Raw genomic sequence first — 18,516 nt, 5'->3', positions numbered from 1 at the left:
CAAGCTTTTCAGTGGCCTGCTGGCATTTTTCCTGGCTATCAACGTTGAAAATGCCAATGTCTGTATTCTTTTGTGAATTTGTGAGGAACGTGATCTGACGCCAAGCCTCTCGCAAACGTACCCCAGCTTAATTTGCGCGCGACTTGCATTTGAAGATCTCTAGAGATTGCTTGCCTTTTCTCTAAATTGTGATGATCACCAGATGGGCCCGCCCAGCTACAAAGTTCACGATATCGAAGTGCACATGAATAAGCTCATCAGGTACATCTAGGCAGCTGCGTAGAAACGACTTACTCTGCCGCGATTGGAGGCCTGCTTTGAGTTCGTTCCGTAGATTCGTCTAATTTGTTCACGCTAGTTCGGCACACGACTCTATACCTCGAAGCGTCTGCTGCTTCTGATACCAACAGTTGGAGTTGATGGAACATACAGCCTATTACTTGGCTCCAGAAGCCAGCGATTGACTTTCCAGGTGATTTGAGTACATGGTTTTGACGATGCCAACCAATCGTTGCCCTCTGAACTACGACGACCAACGGCAAAAAATTCTCCTTCGCAAGTGTGACCTTTGTCTTGGCCAGAGTACTTGTCTTCACAAATGCCCTGCGAGCTCCCGGTTTTGTGTCCTAACTCACACTGGTATTCCTTTTCCACTTTTGGTATGTTCACCTCTGTATCTGCTGAGTCTGCGTCTAAGCCTGCATTATCATCTTCCTTCTAATTCCTTTCGATCGCCGTAAGATAAAGGCGCTTTCACGTCCGAATTCTATGCGCTGCAATGAAGACTACGTTTGACGTTTTATACCGCTGATTACATTAGTGTTATTCCATAATTTCTCCATGAAGTTTAGTCGGGCAATCGTTTTTTGGTGCAAATAGAGTTTTCCCTATCTGCCCCTTTACCTCACCCCTCCTATGGTCCGTATAGATGAAATGCCGCCAATAACGATCAGACGTGAATTTTTTCTTGTCCATATTTATTACGACCGGGATGCATATGGTGATTGCTTTGGCGGAGCATTGATCCAAGTCGACATTTGGTAATTGGTCTGATCCGCTGCTATCAAGCGTGTACTGTATCTATCACTAAAAAGGAATGAGGTCGGGAAGAGGGGATGGAATGGACCTGCTTTGTGGATCGCATCAATGTCTTTGGTTGACAGATGAACGTTCAAGGCGTTCGGCAGAAGCTTGACATGCTCAATGCTCTACACGCCGACGATTGGAAAGACGTAGGTGGATTGGTGGAAAAGAGACGCCGGAGCCCAACAACGATCAGCTGGTGGACAGTATAGTTTTGGTCAAAGAGACTTACAATGTCTTGTAGTGTTGCAATTTTTTAAGTTGCAAGACTTTCGAGCACCTCACACACCTTGATGTCATTTTCTGACGCCTCGTAAAACCCATGGCCATGGTCTGGGTCGTTTTTGATTCCTTCCCTTTGCTCTTTCGTGGCCGGCTGTCCTCCACCTAGCGAGGCCCAAGATGTGATGGCCATTCCTTGGTCTTCACACATTGGGACGATTTCAGATTACTATGACGCGGAAGGCAGCGTTCCAGCGGCCTTGATAAATGGAAAACGGTGTAAGTCCATGGTGTCGAGCATCTGTGCTTCAGTTGGCAACGTTATATTGCGGGTGTATGGAAAGCTCACAAGCATTCGCTTTGACTACTACCCATGCAGGCATACCGGATGCCCTAAAGTACAGCACCTGCTTCGCCATGACTAGTGCGTGTAAACCACGCATCACTTCTTCGACGCTACGGTTGACGTCCCACCTTCATCAATTAGCTTGAGTAGCGGAAGTATTGACTAGCTTTCATACCAATGCACGTATAGTATGTCAATGTAGTCCGTCCTGAGTTTCTTCAAGCAATCTCTTACAGAAATATGCATACTCTTGGCCGATGGTCCGGTGTAGTTGCTCTGCAGTGGTACGCCTTCTCTATCCCACGACTTGTACCCAGCACCGTACTTCGTCGCGACAACCATCTGATCTCTCACACCTCGAGCTTCCATCCATTCACCAATTAGCTTTTCTGATTCTTCGCTGTTGTAGGTGTTCGAGGTATGATGAAATTCCCGCCGATCTCATAAAGGGCATCAGGCAGCTTCGAGGCGTCCTCGCTCTTGCTAAACAGCTCACTCCATGAGTTACCAAAATTAATGCCTCCTATAGCAACAGGCGATACTTTGACGTTTGTGGTTGGAGATAGTACGCGATGCCAGCCGAATTGCGTCTTGGGCTTTGGTGGAGGCGCGAAGATGGACAGGGCGTTTTGTTGAACTGGAAGGAAAGGCTTTAGTAAGAAATACCAGATAGTACTCAATGTTTTAGATATATGTAGGTATATTAGAAGCAATTGCGTCATTGCGCGTACACGATTTTTGGTCGACGGATGCAATCTGCTGACACTTCTCGTCAAGTCCCCGAGGGGCTCAATCGTATCGGTAGGCTTAGCCTAATCCAGTCGGCAAACTGTTGTGGTGTAATCATGGTTTCGCCTCTTTTGACCCGCCAGTGGTTTGTTGCTACGATCATTTCCCCACAACCACTCAGCAGCCAGGCCCATTTCTTGAGAAATTCTTCGCTAAGCTCCCAGCTGCGAGAATTCCAGGGCGATCCCCAGATGAGAAGCATTGGGTATCTTTCCGCGTCTTCGTAATTACAGAGATCGTGACATAATTCATCTTCGTCGCACAAGTCGGGGTGTTCAAAGGCTTTGAGCAAGTTATCGCGTAATCTTGGCCAGGGGAAACAATCGACCCATGGATGATGCTCCATCGAAAGCTGTAGTTGTGTAGGCTGTAGGGTTGCCGGCCAATTCTTGAACTGATTGTGGAAGGTTAAACCCAGCAATGGGCCTTGCTTGTTCATGGGAGAAATGCCTTCCCACCGATAGAACTCCTCAGTGACACCCAATAGTCCCGCATTTGTTGCTAGCGCAGTAGATACGTTGTATCTGACAAGAAGCGGTAGGTGCGCCACTGCAGGCGCCCCTTGCATGTAGCTAGCGTATGCATGATCTGCGAAACGACTCATCAAGGCCTGCACTTGAGGCATAGACGCTATGCATCTTTTAGATTGGAGCCGCTTAACGTCAACCGTAATAACGCTATCTGGTTCTTGGCGCGATGGGGATGCAGCTGTGCTGCCAGGAATGCCAGATCCACTGGACCGTGTATGATCCTGTGAAGACGAGAGTCCCGCAATTGCTGTGGCTTCTCGCGAAGTCCTTTTCCTGGCTCTTTCTCCTGCAGCAGAGTCATTTCAGAGAGAGCTTTACTTTGAATGATAAGGGTCGCACTGACTGCGAGCTCGCTGATTCAGTCGATTCTGCAATTTTCTCCTCTCGGAAGGATTGGTGATTCCTGTCCAATCTTCTCTACTGTCACGCAACGGAGGTCGCTCGGAAGACCAGCCTAGCTCAATGGGCTCCGCAGGGTCTTCATTTGAGAGCGTCGATACATAGTTTGCTGACATTCTTGGTCGGAAAGCCCGTGATGTTGTCAGCTTGAGGGCGAATTTTGCAAATATATGCAAACTGCTGATACGGCGTGGATCAGCGGGCCATGCCGTCTAGGAGACACGAAATGAGGCTGAGTTTCCCCAGAAATACAGATATCCTATTAGCCTCATTGCTATCGCTGAAGAAATATAGGACTTAAGGGACGTCTGGCGTATGTCGATCTGGTCGGAGTATTCCTTGGCAGTCAGCAGCCTGCATTAACTCCTTCGATCTAACGGCCGCTAACAACTAGCGGGCCGGTAGTATCTGGCCGATCTTTAGCGAAGCAATCAGAGTTCGATAAATCCAGCATGCGAATGGAGTGCGCGGCCAAGAGTTTGTTGGGAACGGTGAAGATTTGGCACCGTGTTCCTGAGAGCCGTTCCTCGCTTTGAGCGCATGGGTACGCAAGTTGAGGCTCATTTGCATGGCGTACGTCAGTGCCAGAGATGGATTTAATTTCTGCACAAAGAAAGAACTGTAATTATCCTGTTTGACATGTGACCAACTGGGTGGTTTAAGGTCATTGCTATATCGTTTGGCACTCGTGTTGCATCGACCGTGGAAGCCTTCTTCTCGAATGCAAAAGACAAGAGTGAGTAATGGAGAAGGTACGTGCGCTTAGGCACCGTCTCGCTTGAGCCATCACTCTCGATATCAACAACACCTCGAATTTCGCTTTGCTTCATTGCAGACATTGCCGTCGCTAGGGAGTTTGTACGTATTTCACATTCCAGTGATGTGACTGTAGCCCAGACAATAATCAATTTCGAGCCGATGTTCGTACTCGAATCCACCAAAAAGCAGAAGCGAGCAAACCGTTCTATCATATCAATTTGCGCATGCAGTTAGAGAAAAAGTACAGACCCATCACACCTACAGACGAGCTACAAAACCGCTTTTGTCAATCTTGACAAGATACTCCGGGCTGATGTCTTTGACACTAGTCACGCCAGCAAGACCCATACACAGCTTGAATTCGTCGCGAATCAACTGAAGTGCAAGCTCAACACCCTCCTGCCCCTTGTACGCCAACCCCCACAGGATCGGCCTGCCAATCCACACAAAATCCGCCCCCAACGCCAGCGCTTTGAACACGTCGGTGCCGTGACGAATACCGCCGTCGACATGAACAGGAATCTTTTTCTCCTGACTTCTGACAGCCTGCACAACTTCAGGAAGCGCATCGATTGTCGCCAGCGCACCGTTCAGCTGTCGACCTCCGTGGTTCGACACGACGATGCCATCAACGCCATGGTGGACTGCAAGCAGCGCATCCTCACCCGTCGCAATACCTTTGACCCAGACCTCCATCTCAGGATGACACTGCTCCTTCAACCACTCAATATCCTTCTCCCACGTCAAGGTAGGATTTGCAGCGTGCGTGTGGAATCTGATCGGTCCCTTGGGCAGAACGCGCTTTTCGCCATCGTGATACCCAGCTTCACTCGCCGGCGCCTCGGTGTTGCTATTCCCGGAGTTCTTGTCATCTCGATTCGCGAAATTCGCAATCTTGAGGTGCTTCGGCAGCGTGAACTGGTTCCTGATCTCCATGTTCCTGCGCCCGAGGGCTGGTGTGTCGACGGTCAGCAGCACGGCTTTATATCCTTTCGCTTTCGCGCGCTTGATCAGCTTAACGCTGTGTTCCCGCTCTTCGAACAGATACAATTGCAACGCCATAGGCGTCGCGCCAATTGCGTCTTTCACGTCTTCAAGCGTCTGGGTCGCGAAACTGCTGAGTCCCATTACAGCGTTCTGGTTCTTGCATGCGCGCGCGGTGGCAATCTCACCGTCGGGGTGCGCAAGGCAATGCATGGCTGTGCTCGCTGCGCCGATAGGCATGGTGGATTTGGTGCCGAAGACATCGACGGTTGTGTCGATGACGGAAATATCGCGCAGCACGCGGGGTCGGATGCGGTACTTCTGGTATGCGGAGATGTTTTCAGCGAGCGTCGAGCCTGAGTCGGCGCCTTCATTGTAGTAGTCGCGTGTCTGCTTGTCCATGCGCTGGGCTGCCAGGACACGCAGCTCTTCGATCGTAAGGCAATGCAGATCTGTGGTGTTCTTGTTGTACGACATCATAAACGTAATTAATCAGTCGTAATCAATAGGACGACGGACGTGAGATGCGAGGCCGCAACAATTTGTAGCGGTGGCGCCATCGTCACTTTTTCAATTGCGTCGGATCATGTTCGATGACGCCGACTCCGGGGTCGGCGGATTAGCTCCCGCTTGTGCGGTTGCCGACATGAAGTAGGTAACCGGCAGATTCTAGATCTGATAAGCCCTAGGATAAGTTCGGCATCGACACTTCGGTCGAGTTTACCCCGAATTTTGCAACTTATCAGATCTCATCGATCTAGATCCACTGCAATTTGCGAGATCAGGTCCATCGTTCTTGCACCGAAACTACAGACCCAGCCCAACGAGCCACGAGATTGTTACGACGACATGGAAGCATGTTGTTCTAATCCTCGTCAGGTAGAAGCTCTTGGGCTATAGTTGTCAGCCGTTGTACAAAACCACAGGTCGTTACTCGCCTTGGTACCACAAACTGGACTTGAAACTCAACACAAACCATCATGCACCTTATAGACGGATCAGAATTGAGCAGGATCACGTTTGACATAATGTGGTCCTGCATCTCAGCTGCAGCGCTCGATTGGGCGCTGTCCGGGTCTCTAGAATCTCACAATGAGCTTGCTACGCACGCACTGCGTGAGCGTATCAGAGGCGATAAAGACTGAAACGCGCAATCGCTCATCACAGTTCTGTCGGAGATTAAAAGTGCAGATCCAGCAGCAGCTTCAGACTCTGTCACTAGCTGCACTGCTTCTGTATAGTTTTACGAGCTGCTTCCTGAACATAAATGGATTCTAATCGTGCAGATGCGCACAAAAAAAGTCGCCGATTCCTTGACGTGGTAGACAAGAACGTGTGGGTTGACAAACCCTGATATAAATGGAGTGCTTGCAATTGTCCCCAGCTTTTGTTCCTCCTCGATATCTTACGTGGGCTGCGGAGATCCATCAGTGTCGCGGCTCAAAATTCGGGTCTCAACGTCGACCTGCTCGCAAAGACCAGGAGACCGCTTCAGGAATTCGACAGGCGATCGCTCTATTTCGAGGCCTGCTCGAAAATAGCATGGAAGTCACCTCGAGAACCGTTTTTGGTTCACCCGATTTGGAACAGTGGTGGTCAGCTACATGCATCAATGTCTCGAATCTCAACCGACTTGCGCAGGACACTGGCTTCTACGTTAGAAACAACACGACTGCCCCAAAAGATGCTGTGAATACGTATTCAGTTGGAGAAAAAATACACTTTACGCTAAAGTTCATCGTCCCGACGGTCTCCTTACTCGCGTGTGATTCGACAAGCGGCACTAAAGACTTAAATCTCTGGCAAACATTTTCCGGGAGCATTATGCAGTTACTCGGTCCAGTCACGTTCATATGGCAAACCCTGAGTAAACCTCGCTTATCGCAACTCACATGGATCTGGATTTTGGGGCTAGCTGGCTTCAGCGCGGTAGTCAGTGTGCCGCTGTACCTCGTTTGTCCGACAATCTGGAGTTTCATTGTTTCTTCTGCTGGGGCGCTTGCTCAGGGAACAGTAGGTCATTATTGCGATAGGGGTCTTCGATCTGTAAATCATGAGGTCCTAATCTTTTTTACTTGAACATACCCACTGCTTCCGTCTCAACGTAAAGTGCCCCACCACATCTCTTCCTATACTGTCCCGAAGTTCCTTTTCTTCACTAAATGCACTACAAGTCACAATACGCCTAGACCAATTCTTTCTCAGTTCATAGTCGACGCTTAACAGGCTCGCCTTTATGATGCGGTGGGCGATCCAAGCCACAGTCGCCAATATGACGGTGTGCAGCATAATATAGCCTGTTGTATTCAAGATAGGAATAGGCAAATTCTGTGTATTCTATGGACACCTCAACCTTGTGAGATGCACTTCGAAGGCCGTCCCACCTATATCGTGGTTGGACGCAAGACTTTTGAGCGTCTTAACGATATTCCATAATGGATTCTGCCTCGCACCCACCGGCTCAAATTCCCTACCAACCTTGGATCTTCAACAATCGTAGTAGATGCAGGCCAGCACGCCGTCTCCGGGCCAGTCTACCATCACCTCTCCGAGATGTGTGTTATCAAGGGTATCATTGAAAATCTTTGCATCATGAATCCCACCTCCTGTGTATCCACCAACACCCCTATCTGAACATCAACCCAATTAGACTTTCTGCAATTAGGCTATCCGTCTAGCCCTGCGGACAACTCGTGATATGACTGTATAACAGTTCTTAGAGCCATAATCTCATGTGTTCTCATCATCGTAGTACGCATCGTGCCCTTTATCCAACATCGAACGAGCAGGAGATAGCTCAAGGCCTACGACAAGGCAGTTTCGTGCAATGTAGTAGTCGCCACAGTCAATCCGCTCGCTGTCAAAAGCCATAATTGTATGGATATGGACAAAAGTGTATGTGAGCAGTGTTATGTCAAGCGATGCACGTCAGCAATAAGAATGGCTCTCGTTGTAAGCATGGCGGGAGGCAAGATTAATAGAGTTCACATCACATGTGTCGGAGATTGAAAGTGGCACATGAGATGGCGCTGGTTGAGTGGACGCTCAGGCACGTGCTCGATTTGAGGTTTCTTCTTAAAACGTAGTGTTGACAGCACAAGTCAGGTTTTGGTAACCACTAGCTGCAGATCCTGTAATAAATTTATGAATCCAGAGTAGCTTGCTAGCTAGGTCTCATAGAAAGCAAAATGACGTGTTTGTGATGTGAAGAAAACCTTTTCAGTCCAGCAGTTGGTCTCTTAATGAATGGAGGAACAAGGTCAACTCCTACACTCAAAGAAAGTGGCGAGCTATACATTAGAGAAAGTTCTCAGATTAGATCAGTCTGACGTATCGTCTGTAGCTTCAAAGTCCATCACCACTAGACACACAGTTGATTTCTCTCCGAGTAATCTCCCAATCGGGAATGCCAGTCCACCTGTCGCGGTCAGCCATCCAACGTCTCATGGCAAGCACGTTATCCAATTCATCGAGCTTGTCCTTGTGCTTGATGACTGCTCGGAAAAAGGCCTCCGCGATCTTGTAATTATCGACTTCCAGGGAGTTGGTATTCAATGTGAAGCATGTAGGTGTAAGTGTTATGGTATGGCGGCCAATATGTTTAGTCTTTTGGGAAATTCCAGATGCGGTACGGTCGACTAGTTTCGGAGGACTCAAGATGGTTCCATCAGGGTCGTTCATATATTCCCTTGCTCTCAGGGCTGGACGCTCGATGTCATTCCTTATACTCAGCACGGCCACGTCCGAAAGACGAAGCCTAAGCTGGGGAGTCTCAATAGGCTCAGAGACATCAGACACGGAGCTTGACTCGACAATGGAAACCTGACTTGAAACGGTAGATATGGTGCTCGACGAAGAAGTGTTATGGCCTCTAGATGTTGTATATGTCTCAGGCGATCTTGGTTGTGAAGCGGCCGGATACTCGAAAGGAACGTTTGAGGAGTTTGATCCAAAGTTGTCGTATTATGTCGAGATCGGACTGAAGGCAGTACTTCCTCTGCATAGATATCAAGCGAAGTTGCAAATTGGAGAAGTTCAGTCGGAGCAGGCAAGGAAATCGTAGACTGGCTCCTGGGCTCTCGCTCTGCCATCTTCTTCTTGGCACACTTTAACTGTCTCTTGTTCGTTTCTCGTACGAATGTTTTTAATTCACTGGAACGGATAAGCTAGAGAATGCGAGTTGATTTGTGGACTTACATCGCTTGCTCCACTAATCGAATCTCTTCTACAATATCCATATCGAGTCTTTTTTCGACACGCCTCCTGGCCGAAGGATGTTTCAAAGCATTCCTTAGCTCGTGCAGCTGTTCATTGAGCTTTGCGACACATATGATATTAGTGAATCCCTCGATGCATTCCCTTGCGACAGTCATGGAAGTACGGAGGCTCTTGACCGTACTTTTGCTGAAAAACCATTTCAAGTGAGCCACAAGAGTGTCTTGGATCGAAAGGCGGTATCTGGGGTCCGGTCTCAACGCTTTCACGTCCCGCAAGAGCTCGCGTAGTCCTTTGTCCGTTCGCTTGATCCATGTATTGAGTGAGCCGATAGACGAAGCAGCACGACTGCCTACTTGAGAATTGTCTTTGCAAGTGCGCAGGAACTCCTCACACAGGCCAGCAAAGATAACGGTTTCATCCGATAGTTCTGCGATATCTCGCCTGGCATGTTTGATTCTCTTAGTAGCTTTTCGGATGGCAATGCCCGCTTGAGTCAAGTGAACGCAAAGAGGGATCCCCGCTAATGCGAGACCTGCAGCTTCCATAGCTGTACTGCCTATGTTAACTAACTTTGCTGAAATGGCTACAATATTCTCTGTATGGTCAGGGGGAGAGACGAAGACAAATGAGTGGATTTCGTAGAGTATGTCAGGAACAGGAACTCTTTCATAATGAAAACCATCATGCACGCGTTGACCGGTGAACATGTGGCTCTGGCGCGGCTGCATGAACCCAGCCAACCAGCGATTTTGGACCCTCACCCCTAGAGATGCAGGTTGGTAAACGAGCATTGCGGGGTAAAAATCACGTCCAATTCCACCCTAAGCCCAGCAGTTACCAGAGGGTTCTGCATTTATCTGCCTCGTATCGAACTGTGCTATTGGTGTTGGCTCCAGTCGTGAAAACGCCTGCATGAGAGCCTTGGAAACCACTGCAGATCGGTGGAACGTGTCCAAGAACAGTATACGGATACGATAATCTTTGCTGACATGCAAGTGCAGTCTCCTGCTTTTTCTTTACGAATTGGATTCAGTTCTGACGTTAGTTATCTGAACAGTGCTTGAGTCTTCGCATCATGTTTTTTTTGTACCATTGGCTTGTTCATTGTATCTACGACTCAGTACAACCAATAACTTCGTTGAACGAGTTTCTGAACTCAACAAGCTCATGTGGACTCCTGTTGGCAATCGGCACTCTTGTTCGTTCTCTTTGGTTCATGGGCGCTTCATCATAACAAACGAGTATGAAAGTAGTTGCCATCTTTCAAGGCTGTAAAGATTGTTGCCTAACTGGTATGGGACATAGCATCGAACAATCTTTTCGAGCGGTGACAGCGCATCTTCAGAGATAGTATCTGTATGCTCAAAAAAGTCTTGCAGAACACATAGCGGGCTACAATACCGAGTTCTAGGGCGATTTTTGTTTAGTGGCAGACTAGGGACATTGAGATCAGTCCTATGTAGCATTAAGTGGTCCAGTCTCTTAATCGATGGACAAAGGTCTCTTGCTCTTGACTTTATTTCAAGCTGCCAGGCACTGTAACCATCGGCGATAACATTAGGATTGGGGCTGCCTTGGAGTATGGTATGGACTATCCCGGGCCAGAAAAGCTTTTGGTAAACTGGAAAGTCATTAAAGGCATACTTTAGTAGCAGCCGTGCTTTTTGAGCAGCCCCTTCGCTCTTTATCTTCCCTGCCACGTACAGGTCGGGGCCTCGCATTAGCAAGAGCCAGGAAGTTGTCTTGATCCAGTTGAACTGTCTTTAGTCTTGTACCTCACCAGGTCATCTCAGGCTCAAAGTACGCCGGACGCGAGGATAAGTTCATTCTCTTCCAGTTGACCAGATGCGTCGCATGTTTTATCTTATGTAGTTATATTATATACAAACGGCCTACTCTTTCACATACGACCATAGGACGTTGAAAACAAGGCTTCCCGTTCGCTCAGCCCTATTTAAGCAACGTACCGGCGGATTAGTAGTTAGGTGGGTGACCACTAGCGAATACCCGCTGTTGTATGTTTTTTTGCTTTTGAGGTCCGGCCGCTGGTTTTTCTGAAGGTTACCTCACTTCGCAAAAATTGCGAAATGGTGCCTGCCTCTGACGAAGCATGGAATCTCGCCGTCAGTCCGTGCTTCGATGTGGGTGGAAAAAGTCGTTCGTCCAGCAGCGCTACAGGTGCCGTACCAAGTGTCAGCTCCAATCTTTTGGATGCGTCTAGAGCAATCTCAATCAGATCCCAGAACTGATGCGATTCGAGCGTTTTCAGTACCTAGATATTGACATCAAAGGGAGTGGTTTTGACTACCCCAAGTATGGACTTCAACAAGACCCTGGGTGCATTGAAGGTTCCCTCAGTGTTCTGGGTTAAAATCGTTCTCCACATCTCTTCTTTTTTTAGGTAGTCCGCAACGGATTTGTGGAGTTACGCTACTTCTGACTCAGTGCATATCCTACAAAACATGTTGGTTGCATTATCTGGTTGCTCTTTTTGTGACGGCGGTGTGTAGTGGTGAGCTTGAAGTTCCGGTAATCCGGCAGAGTGACTTCTGACCTGCCGATTGGCGGTGTCGTAACAACGTTCCAGCTCTGAGGGCGATAGCGCACTCAAATCGGCGCCAAGGACATCAGCTTCACTTGACTTTGTAGCCAACAGCATCGTATACTTTGGCCGGCTTGAATGTCTTTGATACTGGAGCAGCTGGAAAATCCGCGGCGCATGTAATTTGATATCCATCGGTACGTTATCCAGCATATACTGAAACAATTCCTCGAGATCAGGTGGCAAAACGTGTAGCTTGTTCTGAAGATCTTGGACAGTATCTCCACTTTGAAGCATCTCTATCAGAGAGTTGACGACGAGTCTGACCCATAAAACCACCTGAAGCGGAATCAACTATGTCGTTGATGAGAGACTCGTTGCCTTCCCCCGAGCTTGGAGGGAGGCTATCAATCCGAGGATGACTGGCAAATCGATCATGCACATACGTGGTAATTTCGTTGTGCGTAAGCTGGTGAAGTTGAAGTTTTGGTTGATCTTTGAAACAGTCTTCAAAGGACATGAACGGTCTACTCGAGAGCAAAACTTGATGTTGTCATGCTTCGTAGCAGCGAGGAACATCTCTGCAAGCTCTGATATGGTGATACGGTTTGTATCAAACTCAACTAAGCCGTCTATGACCTTGGCGATTTTGATTGCGTCATGTCGTTGTGTGCTTCTACCGTCAGTGGGTTTTTGTACAAGTACTTCATCAGCGTTGATTTTCCGCATCCAGCTTTCCCTGCAATCTAGTATACGCCACTGTCCCCTCAAAGCCACTTGGTTAGACTTGGACAGCTTGCTGCTGACGTGGCGTGATCTCCTAACACCCACTGTATGATTCGCTTGTGAGCGATGACTGCCTTCAAATCTGTCATCTTTTCTAACGAAGAATAGTTCGTCCTTGGTCGTCAGTCACATCCTGCTTGGCAACAGTACTGACAGGCGTCCGAGAAATGGCGTATAGGGCCTCACAGTGGCACTGTGATGCCATTTGACCCTCAGTGTCTAGACGTTCTGAGATCTTGTCGGTTTGCACGGCGAAAGACTTATTGCTGCCGAGTACCTCTTGAAGAACTCTACGACCAGCGTCGTCTAGACCCTGGATCTGGTCTTGCCGGATGGATACCAAAACTAGAAACTGCAATTCATCTCAAACAGTTTGAAGACGATTCTTCAAACCATTAATTTTCTCGGCGCTCCAGACGGTGCGCACGGCTTGTGATATGTTTCTGCATTTGGAAGCCACGGCTTTCCCTTGAAAAGATTAGATCAGAGTGATCAGCTCTTTCGCAATGTTTCCGCTCTCAACGCCCGGGTTCTCGAGTGCCTAGGGGCCTTCTAGTGTCATGGGAGATATAAAGATCGTGATGTCGAAGAACATGCCTGATCGTTTCAGCCAACGGACCAAGCGCAGCTGGATTCAGAGGGGACCCTGTTTTGAATCGATCATTCAAAGCAGTGTAGTCCTTGACTACCACCTGCAGCTCCTTGTTTTGTACGGTGGAGCCTGCCTGATGGGTCTGGCGTCCGACGGATAAGACGTTCGCAGTAAAATCTACAACTTGCAAGATGTTAGCCGCAATGCTCAAGCCAGCAAAAGCTTCCATTTGTGATTCGCAAAAGTCGCGGACCTTGACAGGTGCCCGTTCGGCTGAAGAAGCAGGGTTCGTGATTTATATGCTGACATGCACAGCCACCAACAACATGCATGCCGCGGAGTTGCGAGGCTGCATGATCCAATAAGCGTCCTAGATATACGCCACCGATCGCGAATAAGATGAAAACATCCTCCCTTCATTATTCAAGCTCCTGTAGCCTGTAGCAGTGTGTGATCAGGCTGTGCACTACCGCACGCCTCGCCTGCATGCGCTTAAGCTCTTGGTTACATTATAAATCAGAACACCAATCTGTCTTTGCGCAAAGCCTCAGCATCAGAGTCCCAACACCTTGTCCACAACAGCCCTCGAGCTATGCGCATAATCAAACGCCCTCACCAGCCCTACCAAATGGCTCGCCGCAGCCAGCACAACCAAAACATGGAAAATCTGATGGCTGCTCCCCCATATATCGAACCGTCCAGGTGCCCATTTCTCCGGCACCCTCGCCGCATACAGGCCCGCGCCCACAATGTACAACACGCCCTGGAACACGACCCAGTTCAGTCCGATGGAGCGCTGGAGGTGACCCACACCGTAAAGCTTGATGCCGTGCAAAACGGGGAACACGGCGGAGAGACCCATGAGCACGAACATCAGCGCACGAACAGGGCGGAGCGCAGGAGTGCGGAACTGCGGGTGTGTGCAGGCGACGGACGTACCTGCCGCCAGAGTTGTGATCTGGAATCGTCAGTACAAACTCCATGAATTGCAATATCCTTGCTCTCCTTATCCACTTCCGGGAAAATGCGTTCAGTCGGGAGTGATCATTGGCAAGCCATGACGAGTTCAAAAAGGGCACACACGAAGCTCACCAACTTTCGACGACGGATGAATCGAACCGCTTCGCGCACGATGCTGGAACAAGCAAAAAAAAAGCTCAACTCACCATAGTCCAATAGACCCTCATCAGCCCCGTCTCAGCTTGAAACGCATAGTATAGCACCGGCACAAAGCTCCCCCAAATCAACCCCACAATCCCCAGATAATCCAACTTATTCCCCCAGACCGCCACCTCATGCGAATGGTTCTGAATCGTATGATACGTGCCGCTCATCCCCAGACAAGCGACCGCGCCGGCAAAGAAACACGCGAACACATAAACATCCTCTCTCGTCGCTGTGTCGTAGCGGGGCTTCAGCTCGCTGAAGAGGACGTAGGAGGTTATGAGGAAGACGACGGCGCCGAGGAGGTGCGTGTAGATGTTTACTGTCTCGTTGTGGATGTAGAAGAGGGATTTCCAGGATTTGGCGTACGAGTTGGATTGCGGGCGGTAGCCGGAGGTGATGTAGTGGTTGTCCTGTTGCCAGGGAGCGATTTCGTGCCAGAGGTAGGTGAGTTTTTCTTTGACTTGCTCGGCCTTGTTCTCTGCCTTGGTGCCTAGCTCTTTGGTGATCTCGGCGGCCTTGGAGGCGGGGGATTTGGCGGTGTCCATGCTGGATGATGGAAGATACCTGGTTCGAAATCCTAGGTTGGGGGAGACCAAATTATTTACTGGAAATTGTCGGATTGTTGGATCGTGGATGGTCTCGCGACTTTGCAAGCTGCTAAAAGACATGCGATGTCGTCTATAGACTGCTCGACCTAGGCCGCATCAGGTCTTTGTCGCGAGCCAGAATCCTCGCTATAACTCAGCCGACTCTCCCAACGCCGAGGCAGCAAATGCAAATAAAAATGCTCACCTGTGATTGTCTATATCAAGAACAAGCAGCACGAGGCTGATTCGGAGCCGTCAGACATTGTCGGCTATACCTGCTCACCCGGCTACACTTGCCTTTTCTTCCATCGCCGAACGATGGCCCCGCATCCCACCTGCTGTCATGTATGGACAACCATGCATCGCACCTTCCACCGCTGAAATGGGTTGACCACACAATCTTCAGAGGCGCGACATCAGCCTCCGTATACCAATCCTCGTAGAGGTTGAGATTGACCGCCACCATGAAGTCCTCCGACCCCGTCCGCCCCAGCAGCCGGCGCGGCGCATCAGGGGCGTGGAACAGGCTCAAGCCTGTCCGTGAAGACGTGCTGGAGTCGTACGGGCTGCCCAGCAAAGGGGAGACACGGTATGCAGTCAGTCTTGAATAGGAATCAAGTATATCACTGACTCCAACACAGACTCAACGACTTCAAAACGCAAGAAACATTCCTAAACCGCATAACAGAGCGGTACATGAAGCTGTGCGCCCTCAACCGCAGCGACCTGGACACGCTCTTCGCATCCGCCAACCCCAGTCCGGCCAAGACCAGCCTAACGACCAACATGTCGAACCTCTCGCTCTCGAAGCACGCCCCTCGGCCACCCAAGCCCGCACCCCTCAGCGGCGGCAACTCCCCCGCGCTCCTCGCAGCCTCGAAGCTCTCCGCGCAAGAACTCTCCACGGTCCTCTCGGCGCTGCGCAAACTCCGCGAAGCAGTCACCGCCTCGGCCCGGCACGACGCGTTCGCGCAGCGCGTGTACTTCTTCGCGATCCACGTCAGCATCCTGTGCTCGGACTGGGCGTCGTACACCCCGGCTCTCCACACCCTGCTCTACAGCCTGCACCCCCGCGCGCCCCTCTCCCGCAGCCAGCTCGCCGAGTACGCCAGCTACCAGATCTTGGACCAAGCGTGTCGGCAGGGCGATGTAGCGGGTGCGCGCGAGACAAAGGTACGGTTCGGCGTGAGAGATGGCCGCGTTGAGGCGCTGCTGCAGAGTCTCGTTAGTGGGAACTGGGTGCAGTTCTGGCGCGCGAAGAGGGGGGTCGATGGGTATCAGCGGGCGATTGTGGGGATGGCGGAGCAGGAGGTTAGGGTGAATGCGCTGAAGGTGGTTGGGAGGGGGTATTTGAGTGTGGACAGGCGGTGGGTGGAGGATGCGACGGGGAGGCGGTGGGAGGAGTTGGTTGCGGATGGGGTGGGGTGGGTGGAGGAGGGGGGAAGATTGTTGTTAGGAGGGGGAGGGGGGGGCGGTGGTGGTGGTGGTGGTGGTGGTTGAGCTGGTTGTGTTTGGTATGGAGTGTGATCAGGTCCTGTGCTGTCCTGCATACTATCCACCTCAATTGCTTGAGAAGTAACGAGATGACAGTCTGCGCGAAAGGGTATCATTATCTATGCATCTACACCACTATTTTCATCTTCCTTCACTCCTCCATCTCGTCACCACTTCCCTCGCCATCTTCATCATGCCAAACATCATCATCCATGTCGTACTCGTCATAATCCATCTCGCTATCGGCCTCCCCCTCAATCTCATCCCCGTCCTCTTCCTCGCCCTCTTGGCCTTCACTCTTGCCACCAAGCGCCGCCTTCTCGGCCTTTTTGCGCTCGACGTTCTCCTTCTGAACGCGTCTCCGCTCTGCCTTGACGGCGTTGCGCTGCGCCCACTTCTTCTCGAGCGCGTGCTCCTCGGCCTTTGACTTTGTGATGAACTCGTGCCACATGGTCTTGCCGGTGCAGACGTCCTCTTCGACTTTGGTCAGGCGCAGCTTCATGCGCGGACCCAGCTCGACGAGCTTGACGGCGCGCTTCTCGACGCGTGGGCCTGAGGAGGCGGTGCGGGCGTGGGCGGTGGCGTCGCCGGCTGCGAGGCGCTCTTTGGCGCGGCGCGAGAGAACGCGCTGCTTGACAGGGGCGCTGACCTCGACTTCGGCGTCGGTGTCGGCTTCCGTGTCCGAGGCGGAGGTGTAGCCGCCGGCGGAGGGGTCCAGCATGTAGTCTGCGACGTCCTCGAGCTTGCCCAGGTCGGGCAGCGTGCGCTTCTTGTCGCTGCCCTTCTTGCCGGACCCAATGAGCTTCTCGGCGGCGTGCAGGCGGCGCAGGGCCTTGGGCAGGCCGGTGACTTTTGTGGTGATGGCGTAGTGGCGCAGGGAGATGGCGACGCTGCCCGTGTCCGGGTTGGGGGGCTCGCGGTGCAGCAGCAGGACGCGCTTGATGGTGTGCAGCGGGGTGGTGTGGGGCTGGATGGGCGGGAACAGGCCCTGGAACATGTCGGTGACGAGCTTCTCGAGGTGCTTGGGCGGGGCGGCGTCGGCCAGGGACTCGCGCGTGGCGTCCGAGGTGAGGAAGTTGTTCATGACGAGCAGCGGCGGGGTGTGGAAGTCGGTCAGGCCGGCGCGCGGGTGCTTGAGCGACTTGGCAATGTCCTTGCACAGCGAGTACTTCTCGACGCGGAAGTGCAGCGTGGGGCCGTGCGGGGTGCGGGCGAGGCGCAGGTTGGTGTTGCCCGACTCTGAGCGCGAGAAGAGCAGCAGGTGGGTGACGCCGAGGGGGCCGCACATGGTCGTGTAGTCGCGGAGTTTGTTGGCGCGGCGTTCCTGAAGCACAGCTGGTCAGCACTCCTGACTGGTCAAGACGCCTGACTGGTCACTACGCCTGACTGGTCACTACGCCTGACTGATCACTCCTCCTGACTGGTCACTACTCCTGACTGGTCACTCCTCCTGACTGGTCAACCCTCCCAACTCGTCAACACTGCATTCATTGCTGTGAGAGTGTAGTGCTTCGTTGCTGTGTAGGGGGAGTGGTTGTCATGCTGTAGGGGGAGTGGTTGTCATGCTGTAGGGGGAGTGGTTGTCATGCTGTAGGGGGAGTGGTTGTCATGCTGTAGGGGGAGTGGTTGTCATGCTGTAGGGGGAGTGGTTGTCATGCTGTAGGGGGAGTGGTTGTCATGCCGTAGGGGGAGTGGTTGTCATGCTGTAGAAAAGAAAGAATCGACTGCATACCTTCAACCGCACCGCTGTGTCGGGCTCCATGACATGGCGCACATCCTGCACCAGCTGGCTCACGGCGCCGCCGACCTCCTGCGCGCCAATGCGGATGACCATGCTCTTGGGCGCGCCGTCGTTCTTCTTGGCCATCTGCTTGTCCGATGCCGACTGCTTCTTGCGCTGGCTGCTGCGCCCGGATCGTGCCATGGTGCCGGTTGTGCGGTGGTTGTGCGGTGGTGACCGTGAAGGTCGCTGCTCTCGCACCCATCTCGCGGAAGTCCGCACTGGGCCAACTTTTTTC

General features: G+C 51.4%; 8 protein-coding genes across 8 annotated transcripts, besides 4 other annotated features; 2 read left to right on the top strand and 6 right to left on the bottom strand.

Annotated features, from left to right (window-relative positions):
* Positions 1 to 2,423: 2,423 nt before the first annotated feature.
* Positions 2,424 to 3,485, bottom strand: EKO05_0005184 (uncharacterized protein; the record flags this gene model as incomplete). Its single annotated transcript, XM_059636540.1, has 2 exons — positions 2,424 to 3,256; positions 3,314 to 3,485. 2 exons carry the CDS (start codon positions 3,483 to 3,485, stop codon positions 2,424 to 2,426), a joined length of 1,005 nt encoding a protein of 334 aa, XP_059492523.1.
* Positions 3,486 to 4,386: 901 nt separating this feature from the next.
* EKO05_0005183 ((S)-2-hydroxy-acid oxidase) lies at positions 4,387 to 5,592 on the bottom strand (the record flags this gene model as incomplete). Its single annotated transcript, XM_038945761.1, has 1 exon — positions 4,387 to 5,592. The coding sequence occupies one exon, from the start codon at positions 5,590 to 5,592 to the stop codon at positions 4,387 to 4,389; it is 1,206 nt and encodes a 401-aa protein (XP_038799726.1).
* A 612-nt stretch (positions 5,593 to 6,204) lies between these two features.
* On the top strand, positions 6,205 to 6,429 carry EKO05_0005182 (uncharacterized protein; the record flags this gene model as incomplete). The annotated part of the gene is made up of 2 exons (XM_059636539.1): positions 6,205 to 6,347; positions 6,399 to 6,429. The coding sequence occupies 2 exons, from the start codon at positions 6,205 to 6,207 to the stop codon at positions 6,427 to 6,429; spliced, it is 174 nt and encodes a 57-aa protein (XP_059492522.1).
* A 2,411-nt stretch (positions 6,430 to 8,840) lies between these two features.
* EKO05_0005181 (uncharacterized protein) lies at positions 8,841 to 10,121 on the bottom strand (the record flags this gene model as incomplete). The annotated part of the gene is made up of 2 exons (XM_059636538.1): positions 8,841 to 9,264; positions 9,310 to 10,121. 2 exons carry the CDS (start codon positions 10,119 to 10,121, stop codon positions 8,841 to 8,843), a joined length of 1,236 nt encoding a protein of 411 aa, XP_059492521.1.
* Positions 10,122 to 11,396: 1,275 nt separating this feature from the next.
* EKO05_0005180 (uncharacterized protein) lies at positions 11,397 to 11,616 on the bottom strand (the record flags this gene model as incomplete). Its single annotated transcript, XM_059636537.1, has 2 exons — positions 11,397 to 11,547; positions 11,603 to 11,616. The coding sequence occupies 2 exons, from the start codon at positions 11,614 to 11,616 to the stop codon at positions 11,397 to 11,399; spliced, it is 165 nt and encodes a 54-aa protein (XP_059492520.1).
* A 2,187-nt stretch (positions 11,617 to 13,803) lies between these two features.
* On the bottom strand, positions 13,804 to 15,085 carry EKO05_0005179 (uncharacterized protein; the record flags this gene model as incomplete). The annotated part of the gene is made up of 2 exons (XM_038939457.2): positions 13,804 to 14,208; positions 14,417 to 15,085. The coding sequence occupies 2 exons, from the start codon at positions 15,083 to 15,085 to the stop codon at positions 13,804 to 13,806; spliced, it is 1,074 nt and encodes a 357-aa protein (XP_038799724.2).
* Positions 15,086 to 15,468: 383 nt separating this feature from the next.
* On the top strand, positions 15,469 to 16,504 carry EKO05_0005178 (uncharacterized protein; the record flags this gene model as incomplete). Its single annotated transcript, XM_059636536.1, has 2 exons — positions 15,469 to 15,593; positions 15,646 to 16,504. The coding sequence occupies 2 exons, from the start codon at positions 15,469 to 15,471 to the stop codon at positions 16,502 to 16,504; spliced, it is 984 nt and encodes a 327-aa protein (XP_059492519.1).
* Positions 16,505 to 16,649: 145 nt separating this feature from the next.
* On the bottom strand, positions 16,650 to 18,422 carry EKO05_0005177 (rRNA-binding ribosome biosynthesis protein; the record flags this gene model as incomplete). Its single annotated transcript, XM_038939425.1, has 2 exons — positions 16,650 to 17,822; positions 18,231 to 18,422. The coding sequence occupies 2 exons, from the start codon at positions 18,420 to 18,422 to the stop codon at positions 16,650 to 16,652; spliced, it is 1,365 nt and encodes a 454-aa protein (XP_038799722.1).
* Positions 16,714 to 16,784: a tandem repeat.
* Positions 17,043 to 17,083: a tandem repeat.
* Positions 17,155 to 17,188: a tandem repeat.
* Positions 17,682 to 17,717: a tandem repeat.
* Positions 18,423 to 18,516: the final 94 nt, after the last annotated feature.

Source organism: Ascochyta rabiei, chromosome 7 (assembly GCF_004011695.2).
Source record: "Ascochyta rabiei chromosome 7, complete sequence".
In the NCBI taxonomy this organism is placed as follows: Eukaryota; Fungi; Ascomycota; class Dothideomycetes; order Pleosporales; family Didymellaceae; genus Ascochyta; species Ascochyta rabiei.
Note: the sequence above shows the minus strand (reverse complement) of the source record. Positions and strands in the feature narration are given on the sequence as shown.